The 22,956-nt window shown below is 33.4% G+C and overlaps 3 protein-coding genes across 13 annotated transcripts; all 3 read right to left on the bottom strand.

The window, feature by feature from the left end:
* Positions 1 to 2,613: 2,613 nt before the first annotated feature.
* On the bottom strand, positions 2,614 to 13,630 carry LOC101205008 (pentatricopeptide repeat-containing protein At2g33760). 10 transcript variants are annotated; one of them, XM_004134907.3, is made up of 7 exons: positions 13,294 to 13,630; positions 9,312 to 12,192; positions 8,960 to 9,029; positions 8,102 to 8,874; positions 4,067 to 8,007; positions 3,206 to 3,551; positions 2,655 to 3,078 (listed from the first exon to the last, which is right to left on the bottom strand). In XM_004134907.3, the coding sequence occupies exon 2, from the start codon at positions 11,940 to 11,942 to the stop codon at positions 10,143 to 10,145; it is 1,800 nt and encodes a 599-aa protein (XP_004134955.1). In that variant the 5' UTR covers positions 11,943 to 12,192; positions 13,294 to 13,630; the 3' UTR covers positions 2,655 to 3,078; positions 3,206 to 3,551; positions 4,067 to 8,007; positions 8,102 to 8,874; positions 8,960 to 9,029; positions 9,312 to 10,142. The 10 variants fall into 10 exon arrangements, with proteins under 10 accessions (XP_031742773.1, XP_031742772.1, XP_031742774.1 ...); XM_031886913.1 differs by lacking the exon at positions 8,960 to 9,029 and having other exon boundaries at positions 2,614 to 3,078; positions 8,102 to 8,214; positions 10,304 to 12,192; XM_011659909.2 differs by having other exon boundaries at positions 8,102 to 10,945; positions 11,021 to 12,192.
* Positions 13,631 to 14,117: 487 nt separating this feature from the next.
* Positions 14,118 to 15,470, bottom strand: LOC101204514 (hypothetical protein). The gene has a single exon (XM_011659910.2). It carries the CDS (start codon positions 15,296 to 15,298, stop codon positions 14,858 to 14,860), a length of 441 nt encoding a protein of 146 aa, XP_011658212.1. The 5' UTR covers positions 15,299 to 15,470; the 3' UTR covers positions 14,118 to 14,857.
* A 2,650-nt stretch (positions 15,471 to 18,120) lies between these two features.
* LOC101204268 (serine/threonine/tyrosine-protein kinase HT1) lies at positions 18,121 to 21,695 on the bottom strand. 2 transcript variants are annotated; one of them, XM_004134654.3, is made up of 4 exons: positions 21,396 to 21,695; positions 19,976 to 21,172; positions 19,433 to 19,888; positions 18,121 to 18,659 (listed from the first exon to the last, which is right to left on the bottom strand). In XM_004134654.3, exons 2-4 carry the CDS (start codon positions 20,711 to 20,713, stop codon positions 18,375 to 18,377), a joined length of 1,479 nt encoding a protein of 492 aa, XP_004134702.1. In that variant the 5' UTR covers positions 20,714 to 21,172; positions 21,396 to 21,695; the 3' UTR covers positions 18,121 to 18,374. The 2 variants fall into 2 exon arrangements, with proteins under 2 accessions (XP_004134702.1, XP_011658213.1); XM_011659911.2 differs by having other exon boundaries at positions 21,391 to 21,695.
* Between the last annotated feature and the right edge of the window lie 1,261 nt (positions 21,696 to 22,956).

Genomic DNA, 22,956 nt, shown 5'->3' on the forward strand with positions numbered 1-22,956 from the left:
CAAAAAGATCTCTCGAATAAAGTTGGATGGAATTTAACAAGTTTCTTCCTTTATATTTTATTATTTCAATAGTAATGCTCACGAATACAACAAAAACAATAAAACTATTTATAAAATATATCAAAATGATTGGATAGTAATTTTGTTATATTTTATAGACAATTTCACTCCAGTTTTATTTTTTATAATGTATCAAAATTTTGCTCAATTTGAAAAAATGACACAACTATACCATTTGCCACGACTTTCTTCACTCCATTTGTTTAGTTTATTCTCCTCACCCATCTTCCTATCTCTTTCCAATTAGAGTCTTTTGTGGCACAGATATATAATACAATTATGTGATTTAGATAATTCTGATATTTAAGATTAGATTAGTTTGTTATTTAATCAAATAATAATGCATGGAGTTTAAAATTCAGGGTTTAGTATTTGACTCTGTCTCACTAAGTTAGTAGGTTGACATAAATAGGGTCCTATGTATCTTATTACATAAGGTGGTCAACCCCATAATAAAGTTCAAATTAGTATCTAAACATCAGACTTTGATTGGAACAATTGTGGTTTTGATATATATTTTTAAAATTATTAAATCAAAACCCACATGAACATGGTATATAACTCTTTTTTATCAAAAATGAGTTTAAGGTTGTAAAATTAAACTTAAGTAGATTTAAAATGATTATAGATATGTTTTAAGATTTTTTTTAAATATTGCACAGTTGATCTTCATCATCTCAAAATCACTTTCTAATATGCAAAATATCATATCTAAAATTTAAAGTATTTTTGTTTAGTGATTCAATAACGAAATCTTATAGTTCCGTACAAGTCTATAGTTGTTGACTTGTAATTGAAACAAAAAGTGATGAGATAGATAAAAGAAGAAATTATTTTTGTTGCGTAGAGAATCCATACAAAAAAAGAAGATTAGATGTAGAAAAGAAAAATTAGTTTTTAATTTGATAAGTTGAAGAATCTCAACTATGAACACTATGATCGCTATTACATTATATATATATATATGATAACAATCGTTATCATAACTTAATATTGGGTAGATAGGAATAATTCAACACGATTACAAAAAGGGAAGAATAATGTGTTAGGGCATGCTGATATTCTGATATTTAGGCAGTTTGGCCTACTAATTAGAATCTTCTGATGCCTATTCTAAACTTTTATTACTGTTTTTTTTTTTCTTTCGCTTTTATGTTTTCTTAAAAAGGAAAAAGATAAGGAGAAAATATTGCTTATAGTTTAGAAAGAGAAATTTGAAGGAATAAACTTAAAAGAAAACAAGTTTAAGGGTGTGGAATAAGTTATCCAGTATTTAATTTTAAAATTAAGTCATTTCAAAACAAATTAGGATGTATAAAAATATATTTTGAAAGTATCTTAAGTCATTTTTATCAAAATAGTTTAAATAAAATTGAGTTTTTAAAAGAAAAACATTGTTTTTTTTAAAAAAATCAACCCAAACATACTTTTGAGAATTTAAAAATAAAAATTAATCTTGAAAGAAAAAATTACTACATTGAAAGAAAATTAGAAACGATAATTCATAAGTTTTTTTTAAGACAAATTTAGTCAGAGAAGGGTTGAGAGTGATGCGAAAGAGAAGAAAAATAGTGTTAGGTGAAAAAAATTAGAAGTCAGTTTCTAAAAGTACTTTTTTTAGTCAAAAAAAATCTGCTTGACCATACAGTTTTAGAAAGTATTTTAAAAACAAGGAACATAATTAGTTATCAATCCAACTTCATTACTACACAATTACAAAAATAAAATAAAATAATTCCATTTTATAACAAAATTTTAATTTTAAGTTTGGAAATGGAATGTTTGCAAACAAAAAAAATTAAGATATTAAAACCCACACACTACCTTTCTTAAAACAAATAGTCCTCTTGTATATCTAATTACTTAAATTTACATGTCATATGAAAAAAAAAAAAGTTATAAATTGATTTTTTCTAAATTTTATGATGCAATTTTTCTTTCGAAAATGGTGATGGTTTCCCTGCTGACTACAATTTCATGTTTTTTAATTTAATCGTTTTTATTAATCGGCCGTACTTTTAGCCAAATTCTAAAAACAAAATAATAAAACCTTAATGACCATATTTGTAGTTATCCAAACTCGATTTGGTTTTTTTAAAATATTGTTATAAATTAAATAACAAAGCAAATAAATGAATGAAAGTAATAGTATTTATATTAAACATCAAAGTTAGTTACTACACGAAATGTAACTCTGATTACCAAATTACATGAGTAAACAATAACACCAATCTGATTCTAAATATTGCAAACATATTAATTTTTGTTCTTATCAATTCATTAAAATGAAAAATATATATTTGTGATATGAAATCTTCCCAAAGCAATTGGTTTTATGGATGACACGTATGCCAATGTGGTACACTTATGATAGTAAATCATCTTGTTCTCACTATTAGAATAACTTTGTCTTACTATGAGCCTAAAATCACGTTACAGCATTTTTTGATTTGAAACATGCACAATGATTTCGTTTAGATTTTACACAATGTTTCATAACAACAAATATATACTGAATGTCCATGATCTACTATATTCCTACACAATGTAGACTTGCATTAATGTCATATCAATTTCAACTCACAGTCACTAAATTGATAAAAGAAAAGAACTTTTAGGATATTATTTTATCAACGAAATGAAATGAGGTCCATTCCAAAAGCAAGTCTTGAAGTGCATATTTGACCTTGCAATCATAGATATGATATCTCACATCCTTCTCCAAAGGAAAATTTTTAGTTTTTCTTTTTAAAAAATTCGGATAAGCTTAAAAGCAAAATCAAGAAGCAGATGATGGTGACAAACAGAGGACAAAGCAACACGATGCATTGGCATTTGCTCCCACTTGTTTTATTATTTTATGAACTTCACCGTTCCCTTTTCACTTTTTTGGGTGGATTTCAATGTGATCTTTGTTTGTTGTACCTTTTCTCAATGTTGTGGCTCAAAATCCATCTGCTCCCAGATTCTAGTGATCCTTTGGAAAAAAAAGAAACCCACAACTCTGCCACGTTTCGTCTGTAAACAAGAGAGGTAAATTTTTTAACAAATTAATAGATAAGTACAGCGAATCCATGAAAAGGAATAAAAAATATAACTTGATTTAACCCAAAAGTAAGAATGGATCAAGACCTCAAACTCATACCAGAGTCAGAAATGTTGAGAGAAGTTTTCTCAATCATTACAATTCCCAATCTTCACAATCTTGACAGTCAAAAGTTCAAAGTTCTTCTCTTTCCTTCTCCTTTAAATAGGTTTTTAAAAAGTTGTCCCACAAAGCAAGTTAATTATTCCATTTCCACATATGAGAAAGCTTGAACTTCCCTGCTGTTTTACTTTTGTGTTCACCCAACTTCTATGAGACAGGCTTCTCTTCCTTAAAAGAGGAGTTGTCAAAGTAAATTGAACTTTGGAAAGTAGTTTGGGAGTAAAAGTGTCCAGCTTCTTTTTGTCTGCCAAATCTTCAGTGTTTTCCCAGCTATGGTTATTTCCTGACATTAGAACCTTCAAAATTTAACACTAACATGGTTTGTACTTTATCTCTCGCCTCCAAAAGCTGCAATAAAGCTATATCATACAAAATTTGTGGAAAATATTGGGTTGTTGGTATCTATGGGACAGCACAAGTTTGCACGACATAGACCAATTGTCAAGTTACAGATCACTTGCAACTCTTTCTTTTATTAAAAGAAAAAGAAAGAAAAAAAAGGTCTTCCATCAGGAATTTGATTTTCCTTCTCATGTGTTGGTTGGACTATTCACCTCCGATTTGCAAATCCATTTTCAGGCATCTATCTTGGAAAGAAGAGATAATGGTTGCTCGCATAGGATAGCAGAACATAGACCAATGTCAATCCACTATACATGACCCATCAGAAATATTAAATCATCTCTAATTCTAAAAGCTCTTAATTGATCAATAATAATCATATTAATTTGATTCAAGAAATTCAAGATAATTTAATGTAAACTCGAAATAAAATAGTATTATAATATTTGAACTAACCTTTTGATCAAAATCGAGTGTATAGCTCAAGCACACATTGCTTTTATGTTGACCTACAGCTTGGTTTGTTACTATAATAAATAACCATTAAACCTAAATGCCTAAACCCATAAACTAGTCATAATCAAGTGGCAAGCATTTAACAAAAATAAAAAGGAAAAAAATTGCTGTTGCGGTGCCGACCAACTTGGCGTAATTAAGAAAGTAACTAGTGGAGGGACTATTGAGAGGAAGAACAGTGTTTGAGGCAAAACACTACTTTAAATCAAAGTGGAAATCGTGCAAAGTAGTGAGGTGGGATATTAAGTATAAAGAAGAAGAAAAAATTCTCTAAGTGGCAAATAAAGTGACTCCATTTAAATCCACTTTTTTTTCAAAGTGGATCAATAAGTTTCAAGCAATTAAAGAACTCCAAGCCTTCCAGGCCAATACACTCTCCCATGGGAATTTTTTAATGCACTTTCAATTTTGATACAGGACAATCAAAGTTTACATGTCCAATGAGTTTTAATCTTGATACAAAGCAATCAAAGTTTACATCTCCAAATGAGTTTTAATCTTGATACAAAGCAATCAAAGTTTACATGTCCAATGAGTTTTAATCTTGATACAAAGCAATCAAAGTTTACATGTCCAATCTTATTCTATCGAGAAGTTCCAACAGGACTATGGTGGCCAGATCATCATAATTAAATCTTTATTCTTGGCTGTAAATCATTCAACTTAACACCACTAAAGTGCTTTATCGAGTTGTTTTGATGGTCAACTCAACAACTAATTAATGGCATCAAATTTGGGTTTGGAGTTTTACGATTGGAGACATGAGTTCAAATAGCATATCTATTTCTCAGTCTCTAATTACTTTTCTTTAGTATAGTAATATTTGAACCATCTATTTCCAGAATGAAAGGTTGAGTCAATTATTATTAAACTAAGTTTGTTTTGGCTCCACGTCTTTAATTGCTCTCATCTCTTTCCACTGTAATCTTAACTATCGTGTCTGGAATAAGAATAAAATTGATACAAAATGACAAACATTCGAGCTTTTGAATGACAACACATAACTTAACCAGTTGAGTTACGTCAAGGTTCCAATGATTAACATCTAAATAATGCTGTTCATTATTTTTTTCAAGCATATGTCACAAAGGCTTCAACTCAAGTAGTATATGCTTGGCTTATTCTTCCTCTTATATTGACGTGGACTTGATCAATGGAAGTCTAACAATACATACATCAAACCATTTCCAGATTATACATGTATTTTAACCAAATAAACATAATATACTATACAAAACTTTTAGAGAGGAACCTCTAGATATCATGGGATTGGTGACATCTTAACTAATAAAGTGGCGAATAACAAAAGGGGCGGTTGTGGAAAAATGGAAAATTCGGTGTGTGTGTATACTATGTGTATATATGAAGTCTGGAGCCATTAGTCAACTGAAGAGACAAACTACTGTGTCGATTGCTTGGTCCATTGAGTTTATTTTAAAGTGAGAACTTTTGGTTTAATTGCCCTTTCCTGTTGGAGTTGGAGATGATGAGGATGTATTGCTCTTTCCATTATCTTTTAACCCGACCTTTTCAATTTCAAAACCATGTCCTCTCCATTTACCAAAAATTCATAGTTCCATCGCTTCCAAATAATCAATAAGTTACTTAAATATTCAAGGATAATAATTATGAATAATAATCCGGAGAAATATGATATAGCAGTCGGGTAAATATGTTTCCCTGGGTTTGGAAGGATTTCAGAAATTTATGATATGGAACTATGAGATCTGCATTGTTTCTTTCCAAAATATCTTGGCAGTTGAATTTATGTACGGTTGAAGGGTTTGAGATGTTTTTGTTTGTAGAGTATGTGCTCTGATTGTCCAAAAGAAGAAATTGTAGAGACTAAGTCATATTGTAGATCGTAGTTTGTAAAAGGTAAATTCAAAAGCTTGAGTTTATAAAGCTTATGAGAATAACAAGCTAATGAAAATAAAACATGCTTGCCCACTAAGTGCAACTCGACTTTCATATTCCACGCTAAAAAAGCTCAATCCACTAGCCTAACAACTCTAAAAACTAGTTAAGATGACCAATGCCACTAACGGATTAACTGAATGTCGCAGTTCCTTCGAATCTAAATATCAAAGTTCAGCCTAAAGAGAGAACCAAGTGGCAAAACATAAATCTAAAAAAGATGCTACCAGGAACTTTGTCTAACAAACCCAAAAGTACCTTTCCCTGTTCCTTGTGCTCAACGTTTCAACGTATCCGTCCCACTTAAGTGGACTACCTTTTTAAAGCTTCCCACTTTCCAGATGGGATTCTCTCCAAAGTCCACATTGTCTCTTAAATCTCCCCAAATTCAGTTTTCTCACGTTAATAATTTAGTCTCATTCGCTGTAACGGAATCACTTTCACTCACTCAAATCAATTTAAACAACATCGATTAGCCTACTTTCAATCAGCTTACACTTCACCAAATGGAACTTTTTTGGTTTTAAATTCTTGATGCGGGTCCCACCCTACTACTCCACGGAGAGATTCATACAACGCATTCCCCAATGTCGGATTCGAGAGACAGCTAGCTCATTTTTTTAAAATTTCATCAACGGCTTTCAACCTAGGTCTGAATTTCTTCCCAAGTATCCTAAACCCTTACCCCAAGGCTGCCCAAAATGGCTTTTCAGAAACGGCACATTCTCTATGCGCAATCATCACCGTCAGCTTTATTAATTCCCACAACAATGCAACATATCTCTCAAGAAAGGTCATAACACAACTTCGTAAAGGCGATCATTCAGGCCCTAAAATTGGAAATTGAAAATAAGAATCTCAATGATTTCAGCCAACGGTGTCTGTGTGGGAAAATAAATGGCGAAGGTGGAAAGGTGCTTACCTACACTAGAAAACTAATTGGTCTTAAAAGGTCACAGTTCATACAAGATGAGAGAATTGTTACTATACATACTTAAGAACTAGGGAGCACCAAAAGAAAGCTTCTTCATGAGAATGGAATACAGACTAGCTCAGTCCTATTACCAAAGGGATTGTCATTCCACAGTTCCTTTTAAGCAGCAAATGCTTACCAGCCATTTTCCAAATATGTAACAAAATCTCCAGACTAGAATTTATATCATTTGATATCATGTTTCTTTCGATATTTTTTAATATCGCATCAGGATATCTTTTGTATCTAGTTGTATTACCTTAACCAATCTTAACATGAGAGTTATGATAATATGAACCTGGATGTCCTCGCTTTACCCCATAACCATTCAAGCACTCAAGAGTCAACCAACTAAGATTGACTTTAATCCCCATAAATAAACAGCCACGAATTCAATTAAAAAGGTCCAAGGAAAGAAAATTGAACAAAAACTTTGTACTTTCTATCTAAACGAAGAAAATAGAGGATTATTTTGTGAAGATTTGTTCCTGTTAGGCCACTTATGTTTCGGTCAAATATAAGATATTGATTAGATTTGCTATTTTATTGTTTAGTTGAGTTATTTGGGAAGTTATGTATTTTTTAGTTAGGGGCATGATGATCTTGTGTCTATTTCGCTGAGTAGAATAGTTTTAGTTTGCGATACAACGGTCTTTTACATCATATTATTGGCTTTTGGAATGAAATCCTTTGGCCTGATGGTTGAACAGCTTCGTAAATATTTTTGCAAATTTTAATCTAGGGTTGCATGGTTTGAGCATTCATATAAGTATAGTCAACTTGTTTGTGGAGTGTTCAAAAACCTTGAGCAATAAATCGATCCTCCCCACCTCCTATTCTTCAATCATAACTCACAAGGTAATCTTCTCTAATTCTCCCTTCAAGTTGTCCCAACTGATATTCGGGAGTTTTAGTAATTGATAACGAGGAGTCCCCAGAACAAAAGGCTTTTAATTTCAAATGGTTAGGCTTTCATATCACATGGCTAAGACTGCAAGGTTAGTAGTCGTCCATGCATAAAAAACTATGTTAGAAAAGATCGTTTAAATTTACATTGCTAATAGACAACGAGTTACTATTCTTACATGTTCCTCGCCAACGGCTTGGGCAGCTTCTGCATCTGCAGGGTTAGTCTATCTACAATCGTTTGGTTAGGTAATAGGTAGAGCCTAACCAACAAAACGTAGATGAACATCAACTGCAATAACAAAAAGTGAAACTTCTTAAAAGCATATTCAAATAAAATACAAAGGAGAACGTCAGTTGGCAATTTAAGGGTGAGAAAATACAACCCCAGATTACCGAAGTCCCTCTCGAGATGTGAATTAAGTTTAATCATGGAAGTGAATAACAATAAACGTGGATAAATAAACGAAACAGATCCAAGTGAACCGAGGTGCAAAATATTCCTCAAACTCATACACTGGACACTAGAGAAGCAGTTCATAATACGACCCTACACAAAAGCAATATTGCACACAGAAATTAGAATTACCATGAGATAAATTTAAGTGAAGCTGCGACTTTCAATAAATGAAAGAATAATCATCACATTTAGGTGCATTTTAGACTAAACTATCCATAAGCAGTTCTATGATCCAACATTAACCTTTTTTACCTTCGGTAACTGAATTGAAAAAACTGGCCGTGGAATGTTTAACCTACATAGGACCACTTAAAAAAAATACAACATTGTTTGAACTGTTACGGTACCTCAACTTATATCGATAAGTTAACATTTTAGAGCTTAAGTAACTTGATGGAAGAGTCAAAGCCGTGCGGAATGTTTATGCCCATTGAAAAGGTAGAATCGTGTGGAATGCCCATTGAAAAAGTAAAGCCGTGTTGAATCCTTATGCTGAATAAGACAACATAAAAACGCAGCAGACTTGTAACTTATGACACAGAAGCAATGCAAGAACAGAAGGAATGCAAGTCAATACTTGATTATGGATTATGTCACGCAGTTTAAATTTCAATGTTTGCTTCTTGAAGCTCCATCTAAACCATCTCCTGCACGCCACCGAACCTTTTACTTGGTGGAAAGAGGAACTTTTTTTTTTTTTATACCTTTGCAAAAAAAAAAAAAAAAGAGGAACTCTTGTTTTTTTTTTTGGGTGAGAAGCTTGTTTCAAAGTACCAAGTATCTAATAAATTTGAAAAAGCTCGGAACAAAAGGACTACATGGAGCAGAACCAAAAGTCATGATGGAAATTGTAAATTACGGGGAAGGGGAAAAAACCGATTGAAGGAATATATAGGAGCGATCACCTCAGCGCTCACCTCAGCGCTCACCTCAAAGAATTTTTGTATGTCAATACAAACGCATTTTCCATGGCTGAACTTGAAACCGCCAAGAAGTTAAAACTGAGTTGCAAGAACAACCAAAAGAAAATGTGCATTGATGATAAATGTCAATGGTATCCACTTTCACCAATTTAAGAATCTAATTATGAAAGGTTGTAAACCTGACAGCAGCCAGACAACACTCGTAAGGCTTAAGAACCCGCTGACACACACGCTATGTCAACATTTTTTGAGATCGCGTTGATGCAAGGAACAAAAAATTCTTAGGTCCTACATCCATTTAATTAAAGAACGAATAATGTCTTAGAGCAAATACTCTTCTTTCCCTGAGCCTGCAGTATTGCGTAAAACGCTAAGTGTTTCGTTCGAAGCTTCCTAATTCTCCCCAGAAAATCGAGTTTGCATCTCATATGATGGCTAATCAAATTAGAAAAATGTTGAATGACGACCAATTTTTCTTTCCGTAATCTTTCCTTTGAAAGATTAGATTCTTGTAAATTTACCATTGGAAAGATGACTGCCAACTTAGAAGAGATATTATGTGATGCTACTTCAATTTTCAAATGCATAGGAACACCTAGTCAGTACCTGCTTCAGGGATCGATCATTAAATAAATATGGGACCCGGCAGTGGGAGAACTGATCAAGTTACGACTAGATCACCGCAATTCAAAGACACAGAGGAGCAGCAGTGACTGGGTTGCTCAATAATTAGAAAATTCGCGAATTTTCCATGACTGGTAGCAGATTAGCTCATAAATCCGATGAAGTCTCAGTAACAGCTAGAATTCTCGAGATGAAGATTATGAATGAAAATTATCACCAATAATCAAGACAAGAACATGAACCATCTTTGAAGTGGTGAAAACGAAATTTATCCCTAACAATTATTTCTCTATCAGCAATAATAGAGATGTGTTTAATAGCTGAATGGCAATCCTCGCATATTCGAAGGTTCTTTACAATTCTAATAGTCTCACCTTGATTGGTTTTAAGTAAACCAAATGCTAGTGCAAGCTTCTCACTGTGATACCTAAGGGCATAATCCCTTTCTTCTTCTTCCAAATCATGCATTAAGGACTCCGGTGCTGGTACATAGCCTGATTCACTACATCGACACATTAATTCATCTAAATACCTATATATAGTGTTTGTCTGAGGATGAGACTTGTCACCCATGCTAAACAAATAGGTCTTTCGATTGATCTCTATGGTGCTATAGCCTACTTGCTTCTTTAGGCGTCGTCTGGTCATCATATTTCGTACCATCTCCACTCGATCCATCCTACCGGCCAATGCATATATGTTAGAAAGCATTACATAATGGCCAGGATTTTCTGGCTCAACTGATAAAACATGTTCTGCAACCTTAACTCCAAGGTCAAAATTTCTATGCATTCTACAGGCCCCGAGCATTGAAGTCCAAACCGCCGGGCCTGGCTCCTTGGGAATAAACTTTTTGATAAATTGATAAGCATCGTTGAGCAATCCAGCACGCCCAAACATATCTACCATGCAGACATTATGTTCTACTCCTGGAACTAACCCATATGCTTCCTTCATGCTCGAAAATACCCGACGACCATCATCAATCAACCCTGAATGAGCACATGCAGACAAGACTGCAACGAATGTAATATTGTTAGGACGAGGACCATAAGCTCTCATTTCAGTAAAAAGCTCCATTGCTTGCCTACCGTAGCCATGCATGCCGTACCCTGAAATCATGGCTGTCCAGGTGACAACATTCCTTTCTTTCATGGAGTCAAAAACTTCCCGCGCTTTGCTTACATTCCCACATCTAGTGTACATGTTAATCAAAGAAGTACCAAGAACCACGTTGAGATCAAATCCATTACCATCAGCATAATCATGCAACCAGCAACCGAAATCAAGCGCCCCTAGCTGAGAACAGGAAGACAATAAGCTCACTATTGTTGCTGAATCCGGTTGAAAACCCGACTCCATCATCAGATGAAATAAACCAATTGATTCTTGCGGGAGTCCATTTTGGTCATACCCTGATATAAGTGAGTTCCAAGCTATAATTGTTCTTTGTGGCATTGCATCAAACACCTTCTTGGCAACTTTCATATCACTAGCTTTAGCATAGAGAGCAATTAAAGCAGCCTGAACATACATATCAGAACCATACCCACAAACCATAACGTGAGAATGAATTTCTTTACCCAACCTTAGAGCTGAAAGATCCGCACAGGCTTTAATCACAGACGTAAAGGTGTAATTCGACTGGGGAGCACCTGAGAAAAGCATGCGACGGTAAAACAAGACAGTATCAATAGAGAAACCGAACTTGGAAGTCACTTTGAGGAGGGAATCAAACAGGAAAGAATCCGGATTAGGCACAGTGGGGAACAATCGTCGAGCATAGGTGATTGAACCAGCGGTACAAACCAGAGAAATAAGCTTAGTGAGGAGGGATCGACTTCTATGGAGTCCGGAAACGATGATATGGGCATGAACTTGTTGAAGGTTTCTGAGACGGGGACCTGATCGAAGAAGCGCTTCGTGGACAGGAGAATGCGATTGCGTGTCAAAATTGCGAGTTACAGGATGTTGAAATGCAAGTTGTTGGGTTTGCAGTTTAATTTTGTTCATAGTTGGGTTTCTATCCAATGGCTTTGCAGTTGGCAGTAAGAGGGGAAATCATTCAAACTACTAGAAATTGGAACAAAAATTGATGATTATGCCCAAAACTACAGCCGATGAAGTAGTAGTCTTTACAGTTCCAGTTCCTTCAGTTGAAGCTCCAAAATCCAAAGCGTCGCCATTAGTGTAAGTTGTTGTTGCTTCCTTTCGTCGTCCTCGGCATTCAGCTTGTTGCCAACGGCCAAAAATCCCATGCCTCCTAAATACGAAAGTTCGATTCATTTCGCGGGATTGATATAATTAAAATAAGTTGAGAGTTATGCAAATATGGCGGTATGATTTTCATTATTAGGGATGGTCTTTTCCAAGTTGTTATAAACAATTTAACTTCCTTAGTAATTTCAATTTTTATGTTTTATATATATATATTTATGAGAAACTCTATTTTCTTATCTTAATATGTTTTTCACATTGATCAAATTTACAACTCTGTCACTCAGCATACAAATTTATTGACTACAATATATAAACTCTAGTTAATGGATCAAACTCCCCAATGTATTTTGTAGATATACACAATTCTTTCACCTCAATGATTGAACTTTCTCTAAACACTTCTCCTCCCGCTTCCCATTATGTATACACTGATGGACCAAGTAATTGCCTCGCTCCAACTCAGTTCATCTCGAATATCGACAACAGATACGACAACAAATGTAGGCCTTCAAATATATATCTTAGAGAGAATTATTGACGCTATCTTGATTGGGTGAAGTGACGAAATCCTTACATTTGTGTGTGAAGGAGAGAGATGCATTTAAAAAAATGTTGAACAAATGTTTTATCCGTTTAATTGTAAATTTGGTTTGTATTAGCTCATCGAATTTAATTGTTTATCCATTTGAATGTTTGCAAATAAAACAAAAAAGTTAACAAATTTATAAATATAATAAAATTTTACAAGTATATATATTTTTGAAGGCTCATTTAGTCGATCTAAATATAAATTTGGGCTGACCCATAATTATATCTAATCTAATGAATAAAGAAATAGTTACAAATTTAGCAATTAAATTCAAAATAATTAAATATATAACAATATTTTTTAAAAATTGCAAATATAACAAAATTTGTCAAATTCTATCAATGATATAGTCTATCACTGATAGACCCTGTTGTAAAAACTGATCTATCACCGATAGATCATACGAGTCTATCAGTGATACATAGTTTTGTTATATTTGTATTTTTTTTTAAATGTTACTATATCCTTAATTATTATTCCTCAAATGGGATTAAGCAATAACTTTGGATTAAATCAATATTAATAATATATAAAACAATGCAACAAAATTCCTACCTGTTTGGGGTATCATGAACTTTAAATAAATGTGGTTGGGTTCAGACTCCAGTTTTTTGTGTTACAATTCCTTTAATATAAAAGTGGTTGATAGATCTGCAAGACCCCATTAATATCTTTGCTAAAGTAAATTAGAAATGAAACACTATCTTTAAGGGAAAAAAATCGAAACCCAATGAAATCAAAATGAGAAGTAAACAATACGGGAAGATAGAGTAACATCTCAATAGATAAAAAGTCATATCAATTACAAACTAAATTTACTTTCACAATAATTAAACAATTTAAACCACAGTTGCAAATGTAGACCAAAAGAATTTAAACTACTTTATTTTATATCCTAAACCAAAAGAAGACATGTGAAGAGATTCAAATCCCTCATGCAGGTTGTTTAACTATTGAAGCTACATAAATTAGCTAAGATGAATATTAAAAAACACAATAATAACAATGACTAGAAAATTAATATTCTGTAAATCCTAGAAGTACGGACATTTTTTTAGTTTAACATGTAACATGTAACATGTCACATGTGAAGTACAAGATTCAAACCTCCAATTTGTTGGTAAATGATATGATAACGTATGCTTTAAACAGCCAGGTGGGTTACAATAAACTATTTAGTTCAAAATTTAAACAGACTTAGATTCGAAATAAGAACAGACAGATAAAAAAGGGGATTTAAGACGATACTTGCAACTGAGCAGTGGGCAGCCTCTTTTTTCAAAGTGAAAGTTCAAAACTGTCGGTTATTGAGCACTAAAGCCTGCACCACAGTAGGACCTTAAGAAGGAGTATGTAAGAAGGAGAGAATCCACAAAAAGTTCACAACAGCCAGTAGAACTAAATGCATTAATGACACTAAAGCAATCGTCTTCATCAATTTCATTGAAATTTGAAACAGAAGGGTTCTACTAAAAAGCAAGGCAGAGCCAAGAAGAATCTAAGAAAAGAGTACTGCCATCTTTCAACTTCTCTTGATATGTATGCCTATTGTCTTCCAGTTCCAACCGAAATCAAGTGAATCAGTGATATCGGCTTCTACAACAAATCCGTTCAACTTAAGACATCAGATTAATACAGAACTTCAGCTCTTGAATCACAAAGTTAATAATCATATCTCATGACAATTCAGTGGCCCGGAAGTTCATTAAATTCTTTCCATCAATCACAGCTCTTATCTTTCACTATACCGATGAACTCGACAACAAAGCATCAAGTATGACTTAAATTTCATTTGACTTACTATACTAATGAACTCGACAACAAAGCATCAAGTATGACTTATATTTCATTGGACTTATTAATAATCACATAATATTTACAAAAAGGATTGTGGTTTTTAAAGCTGAAAAACGTTGTTCAATCAACAAGAAATGAAAAGAAGAAAAGACACAACACACACAAGGGAAAGTGGGATGGATTGTCCCCTTTCTGCGATATGAATGTTTGAATCAGTAGCGTTCTTTCCCCAATTTTGAACAGATACCCAAACCCAGAAAAATCTCAATGCAATTTGTAACTTGGAATCAAAAGAAAAGACTCGACAATTTAGTTAGGGAAACTAATCATATTTTTCTCTCCAGGAATAAACAAGAAAGAAGACCCAAGATAGAGCAAGAAGAATGTCACCAACAATCTGCCTTAGCCAATCCCAAGCCAGATCCTCCACCCTCCGCTCGAAGTAGAATCTCCACATCGCCATTGAGACGTGAAGCACCGTACAGCCCTTGGCGAAAAAGCCTTGAAATTCCCTGTCCTTGACGAACGCAACCATGAAAAGAAGGAAACCGATTGCAAAGAGAAGCAATCCGGAAAACGAATCGGATGTACGAATCAGGAGCTGATCGTGTGGCGTAGAGCCCATTAACTTAGTGGCGATTTCGATCCCATGGCCAATCGTGTAAATCTCCTTCATATAGAACATCATAAGAGTCCCGCTGGTAATTGCGACGACAGAATGAAGAAGACAGATAACCGGGAAAGTCGAGGACGACGATCCCATTTCGATGGAACGGTGGAGGCGTCGTAATTAATTACGGATTGAGAACATGGAACATAGCTGCTATGGTAATAGAAGGAAAGGAACCCTAATTGTAGAGCTGAAATTTACGTTTATGAGGAAGACGATGCGCCGAACGAAAACCGTGATCCACCCTCTTTAATTTCTTCTTCCTTTTCCAATTATTTCTATTTCCTCTACATTATATATAATTTTCCTATTTTAATTTTATTTAGAAGAATCTGAAGAAAGAGTTTGTACACTCTGGATAAGTATCTCAACCCGGGGCCCAGCTCCGAGAAATTTTTGCACATCCTGCATCAATACGTGGCACTTGATGACAGTGCCGACACTTTCTTAAGGGCTCCACTTTTCAATTATAAATCAATTTTTTAATGCAGACTTCAAAATTCATAATTTTCTCTTTCCTTTTTTCTTTTCTTTTTTGCGCAAGTGGATATTATTATTATTATTATTATCATTGTTTAATATTAGTGTGCGTGACGTAAATTTGTAGGCTTTGATAGGTGTTTGACAATTTCGCATCTGATTCATCTTTATATTTTTTATACATTAACTAAACTCTGAGCTCTTCAGTTTTTTCTAATCAATTTTATTTTAATAGAATTTTATTCAATGTACGAGGAATTTATTAAGCATAAATCAAAAGGTACATGTATTTATTTTGACATTTTTTAAGAACAAATTTCAAATTTTAATGGTTTATTAGACATTGTTCATCCATAATTTCTAATTTATATTATCCACACTTATTTTCGTAAGTCAAAAAAAAAAAAATCAAATGGAGATTTATACCGAATAGGCTCTCATGGGCCCTCTTCATGTTCCTCGTACATGTATAATGGGCTTAGTAGTTAGCCCAACCTGGCTGCTGACACTCTCTTTTAAAGCGGCAATCAATTATCAGTGTAATCTATCATGTATAGAATATTTCTTTTCTTTTCTAAATTAAAGTTAATTTCTATTTCTGTTCTCGTATTTAAAGTTGGACTACTCGTTCTATTGGTAGTAACGATTTTTATTTCATTTTAGTATAGACACATCGTTGAAAGATCACTAGTTTGAATCTCATAGCCTACCAAAAAATTAATAAAAATATATATTTGTGGAATTTGAAAATGTTTATTTGTTATTTTAAATATTTTATAAATTTGGTGTTTTAAAAAGTTTGTCAATAGGTTGATCTCACTTTTTAATTGAATTGAAATTTTAAAATCTAAATTGAGAATGAGAGATTGGTTATAAATGAGTTTCATCAAATCGTGAATTTGTGACCACTAGTTTTATGTTGATGTAATTGTGTTTGTCGTTTTCTGATTATGATTTAATTTAGAAAGGATGGCAACTTAAGTTGGTGGTATAAAATATAATTGAGGCAAATAGCATTGTTTAGAAAGATTGGCATAAATAATGTTGATTTGATACCATTATGTCATATAAAATTAAAATTTCAAGATAAATACCCAAGTGGCAACATAACTAATATAAATCATGCTTTCATTTCTAAAATTATGAATATATAATAGAAATTAAATAACATTTAAGAATATACAAAATCAACTTAAGAAATTAAATAGTATTTCTTAATTTCAAAGCACACGGATTAATTGGATAACTAAATTTGTTTTAGAAAAAAAAAAAAGATGATAATTCTGAAACGATTTATAAAAATAAATGAGATGGTTATGAAACTTTTGATTCATGCAATACAATGGATATAACATTATACTAAATCTAGTCAGAGGGAACAAGATATCTAAATGAAGAATGAAAATTCAAAATAATAAAAAAGAAAAGAAAAAGAAAAAGAAAAAGGAAAAAAGGGTTTTGGTTGCGTAAAATAGAAAAAGAAAAAAAGAAAAAAGAAAATTGGGTTAGAAGGATGTGATGAGAATAGAGTTGTGTGGAAGATCTTGGGGGTCGGTGCATTTTCCACATTCAAAGGTTCCATCTTTGACAATCATCTCTTAAGGCCACTCATTCTATTATTAGTATATAAATATATTTCTCCCTCAATTTGTCACATCAAAATTAGTAATTATGCATAACAATTAGATACCAAATCCCATGTTGTACTCTTCTTTGCACAAAAATAACAATTTTGTATTAGATATTGTTTGAATTACGTGAAGATTAGGGAAGGTAATACCGCCATTTTCTAAACATATAAAAGTAATTTCTCTTAATTTCACAATATCTATTACTTTATATTATCTCTCACATAATTAAAGGTAAAACTATGAATATAACTCAAATGACATGAAGTTTATACAAACCATATTTTTTCTAATAAAAGGATCAATATCAATTCGATTAAGAACATATCTAGCAATGAATTGAAAGCTATTTCTATTACATTAGATGGAAAATGTCCCATCTATATATATTGGGATCAATTTTTAGTCATGTATGACATGTCAAAAGAAAAAATTTTATTAAAAGATTTTAATCTATTTCGATAACTATTTAGATTTTTAGTTTATAACTTTATAAGTCTAAGTTTGTAATCCACTAGTTTCCTATATGAGATTTTGTGCTTTAATTAATGTTTTTTTTAAAAATGAAAGCTTTAAAAACTAAAAAAAAAGTAACTTCATAGAATTGTGGTTTTGTTTTCTCAGTTTAACTAAGAATTGCAACTCATTTACCTAAGTTAACCCTAAGAGTATAAAACAATGGTTAGCAAACCAGAATTTGATTATGTCCAAATAACTCTTTCCTAAAAGAGTACGAAAAGGATAAAGCTTAGATTCTTCAAATGAAAAGAAGGAAAAAAAGAAGAAAAAGACAGAGAGATGCAGATGTAGACGAAGAAAGACGGCACTTCTGCTTTTTCTTACTTGTGTTTATCACAATATGGTTTGATCCTACAAGATGCTGACCATTTGATTATTGCAAGACAAGAATCGAATCAAGGCAGGAATAGTATGCTAAATACACAAATTCATCATAAACTCGCCAAATAAAGGGAAGTGAACAACGTCTAGTTTTAATTACAAAATGCAAAAACTTGCCTACAAGAACACTACGAAAGCTAGGTTGTAACATGGAGAACGACTTATGAGAATTTTGGTTTTGGCACGGGCGAGGATGAAACTTCGGGATGTAGGGGGCCAAGCTTTTGAATCCAATGGAGGAGCCCTTTCTTATGGTCATGGAAACTAGACAGAGGGTTACCTAATAAATTCAGTGTCCCATCACGAGCAAGCGAAGATTCGAATTGCTCTAATACCTTCACAATCTGCCAGAAATCAGGTCTCTTGTCCGGTTGTAGCGACCAACATTGCTCGATTAAAGCTCGCATTGCTAATGGACAATCACTTGAGATAACAGGCCTAAGATTCTGAAAAACAAAATGAGCACAGTTTTTTTAGTTTTGTTGAAAGAATGCAATATAAAAAGATTGTAAACCACTTCTATTATTGAGAAACTTGGGGTATCTAAGAAAATCTAACAAAAATAACCTGTACACTTACTTTCACTAAAGATAAATTGCAAAAAAAAAAAAAAAAGCTCATTTACAACAACATTTGGTGCCGAGAAAACCGTATAGTATTTTAAACCATGACTAAGTGGCCCCGTGCTTTGGGACTAAACAATCTCCATCGAAAACTTGGTTTTTTTTTTCAAACTAGTTGCTTGAGCATATTCTTCAACAAAACCTACTGTACACTGAATACTGCCAAACCTCAAATGAAACTTCATCTACTACCTATAACGAAGGGATACCTTATCATCAATAATGGATGTGTACGAACTCAGTTTTCTGCCAATTGTGATGACTTGCTTCTCAGATTCAAAGACTTTTCTTTCAAAGATATTATCTGATAACTAATTAAATTTCATCTTCAACTTTACAGTTAAACAGCATCCCATAACAAGCGTTGATATTTTTGGGACTACGAGGAATGAGATTCAAAAAGACGAGTAAATTCGATGAATAAGCACAAGTTTCATCTGGTCACATGCAGGATATTGAGGCACTCACAATATAAACATGGAACATGTGAACTTTCCGAAGAAAACATAGAATGGGTATCAATGAAACACCATGAGTCACATGATAAACCTAAAGAAGAAGATGGTCAAGGAACACGTGATCAAATTAAAACTAACCTTATTCACAACAGCAAAGGCTGCTTGAATGGGAGTCATATCCTCGTATGGAATTGCACCAGATACCATTTCCCATAACATAAGCCCAAAGCTGTACACGTCAACCTTTCGACTACAAGGTTTGTGTTTGATCATCTCCGGTGCCATCCATCGGTAAGTTCCGGGATCATCAGCTAATGGGTCAAAAAAGGCCTCAGGACAAGCTATACCAAAATCTGCAATTTTCAAGTGCATGTCTTCATCAATAAGAACATTCTCAGGCTTAAGATCCCGATGAATTACACCTTGTGAGTGAAGGTATTCCATGCCACGAGCGACATCTAAAGCAAATTTAATTAGTTTTTGCAAAGGGAGGGATTGGTGCTCAAGTTTGTGTAAGTATGCCCTTAATGATCCTTGAGACAGATATTCAGTAATGACACAGTATACAGGTGGGTTCCTACAAGCAGCTACAAACTGCAACAGAAAACAAACAAAGATCAAGAAAACTAATAAGTTGCTATGTAGTTCAAAACATCACTTACAATCTAACAACTGAATTACCTTTATAACATTTGGATGATAGAGACGCGATAAAAGGGTAACTTCTCTGGTGAATTGCTTCTCCAATCGAGCCGCAAGCGTTCCGTTTTCGTCATCATCAGGCACTCTAATAATTTTAACAGCAACAGGTTCGTCGTTGTACTTTCCATGATAAAGTCGACTATGAGCTCCATGAGCAAACCTTAATCCAACAAACAACTTGGAGAGATCAACAGTCCAGTCATCCGCTGTTTCAACCGCAGTGACTTTTCCAGAATCGAAATATTTAGTCCAGGAAGAGTCCTTCTTCAACTTTGACTTATCACCCCCTTTCCCTGAAGATAGTTGTTTCAAGGGACTGGTATTCAACGATGACTTGGAATTGGATGATTTTGAATCTTGAGGGTCCTTATTGAATAGCTTGTTCTTGAATTCCTTAGTTCGTTCTCTAAGTCGAGGAGTTGGAGTTGAGAATCTCTTACTCTCGGATTTTGCTTCCTTGAAAACTTCAGAGAGGTTGCTCTCAGGGAGAGGAGACAGAGACCTCTGTTTATTGGAAATGAAACTTCGCTGAATCTTCGAAATATCAGGATTCGGCTTCTGAGCAGATGAAGCCGATGGAGGCCTCGATTTCAAGCCAGAATTGCGAGGTGGTTCGACGATGAAAGGAACTGGGTTTAATTTTAATGAGTCCCATCGATGATAAACCGTGTGAGAAAACTTCGTTCTCCTAAGCCAAGAATTAGCCTCTTCGTCCATTTTTTTCCACCCGATTCCTATAATTCCTAGATGGACCTCTCAAAAGATCTTGCAACAACAAACGTCCTTGATTTTCTCCCCCACTTGCTCAGGAAGAGGACTAAACTGAAGTTGTTCTCGGAAACAAAAGGGTATGATTAATTTGATGGCCCCAAAAGCTGGATTTCTTCAAACCCATCAAGACTAAGGAAGAAACATTCTTTGTTTCATCGAATTAAAGAAGCATTGAGATCCACAAAGACCCAACTCAATAAATAATCGAGATTCTGGATCCCCCCAAAATCCTATTCATTCCCACCAGCAAAACAATCGCTTAAAGCAAAAACCAACAACCAGAAACAGGGATGACTCTCAAGCCACAAAGCAGCAGAGTTCTGTTTAACACCAAACTTCCCCTTCCTCCTTTAATCCATCTTTTTAATTTGGTTTCAAAGTCAAACTCCACCTTGGGTAAAAAGCCTGGCAAATCCCACACAGAGATCCACAATAAATAAAACTCCAAAATAAACAAATAAATAAATAACTCTCTTTTTTACTATTCAAACAAGACGATTAACCAGAATCCGGACAAAAGAGGAAAAAAAAATAAAAAAAAATAATCCCAAATACAGAAGAAAAAAAGAACCCATAATTCCAAAATCAAGCAGTAAGAAGGAAAATCCAGGAAGGACCAAGACCTTACTTGAACAAAACGTGTGGAAAACCATTCAATTCACTCCGCATTCACTGAAGAAATCTGTGGAATGATCGAAGATAAGAAAAGAAACAAAGAAACCCATCTGTTAGGGGAGAAGAAGGGGTTAGTAATAGAAATAGAATTCAGAAATGGAGGATTTAGTTTCGCCTTGAATTTTCTATCGTCGTAGAAGAAAAAAGTAATTTACGTATTGTAGTGGGGAAGCAAAAGAAGGAGAAGAATAAGGGGCGGCAGTAAATAAGATTCCATAGAAGGGGATATTTCTTTTTTTCTTAGTTTGACGAAGACAGCAGGGTATTAAGCCTCTGTTTCGCTATCTCCTCTAAAATAATCTCAAAAGTTGCTTTTTCTATATTTGAGAAACCAACTCAATTGAAAAGGTAATCTGTTTCAATTTATCTCACAATAACTTTTTTAAAGAACAAAAATGGTAAAATATTTATTTGTTAACGAAAAAATTTAATTTATTTGTCTTCAAATTTTAGTCAACCTAATAAAAATGCGTGCTTTCAGTTAATTTTTTTAATTAAAAACAACAATTTCATTTTATTTATCTTAAAACATTTCTAAATCGAATATATTTGGTCAAATAATAGTAATTAATTCACAAATAATAACATATAATTAAAAAGAAAGATCATGAAAAAAGTGAATTGAAGTTTTTTTATTAAAAATAGATGTAGTACGAGTGAGGACATAAAAATGATAGGGATTAATGTTATGATAAGGTAAGTTGTAAGGTTAAATATTATGTTAAAACTTTTGATTGGTTTTTATAATTAGAAAGAAAAATAAGGAGGAGGAGAGATGTGACGGTGCATGGTGGGGAACCACATAATGAAATAGTCGTAAAACACGGAAAGAGAGAGAGAGAGAGAGAGAATAATATTTTGGTTCCAATTTTAATTTTAGTTTGAAAATAAAAATTAGGAAGAAATTGTGGAATTGTTGAGGTCATTTTCGGCCATAAATAATAATATTGATTTATTTTGGTACGGACGGAACTTCCTCTTTACCCTTTACCCAAACGCCATCCCATTTCCCTCCCTGCTTTCTACCCTTTTTTATTTTGTACGGTTCGCACGGATACACACTCTCTACTCTCTTTATATAATGTTTTTTTTTTTTCTTTTTCTAATAGTTAAATATTAAAATATCAATTAAATAAGGATATATTTTTTTTAAAATTACATTAATGGTATTTTGATGTTTATTCTATTGTTTTTTTAAATTTGGTTTGTAGATTTACGGCTTATAGGGTTTGGTTGATTGAGTTTGATATGTTTGCGTTACGTGTCGGATGGTGATTGGGACATAACTTTTCATTTCGGGATAAGAAGCATAGGATGGAATCTGTTTTGGTGAAGAAAAAAGAATTGTGTTTGTTCAGTTTGTTTGGGTTAGTTCGATTCTGAATCTGATGCCTTCCTCGAATACTATCGCAATCAACGGAATCGAGATTTTATTCCGTTTATTTAGGATATAATTGTAAGATTAAGTTAATTGAGTATTTTAGTGAAATGGAGAATTAAATTTCATTTTTTTT

Source organism: Cucumis sativus, chromosome 6 (assembly GCF_000004075.3).
Source record: "Cucumis sativus cultivar 9930 chromosome 6, Cucumber_9930_V3, whole genome shotgun sequence".
NCBI classification, from domain to species: Eukaryota; Viridiplantae; Streptophyta; class Magnoliopsida; order Cucurbitales; family Cucurbitaceae; genus Cucumis; species Cucumis sativus.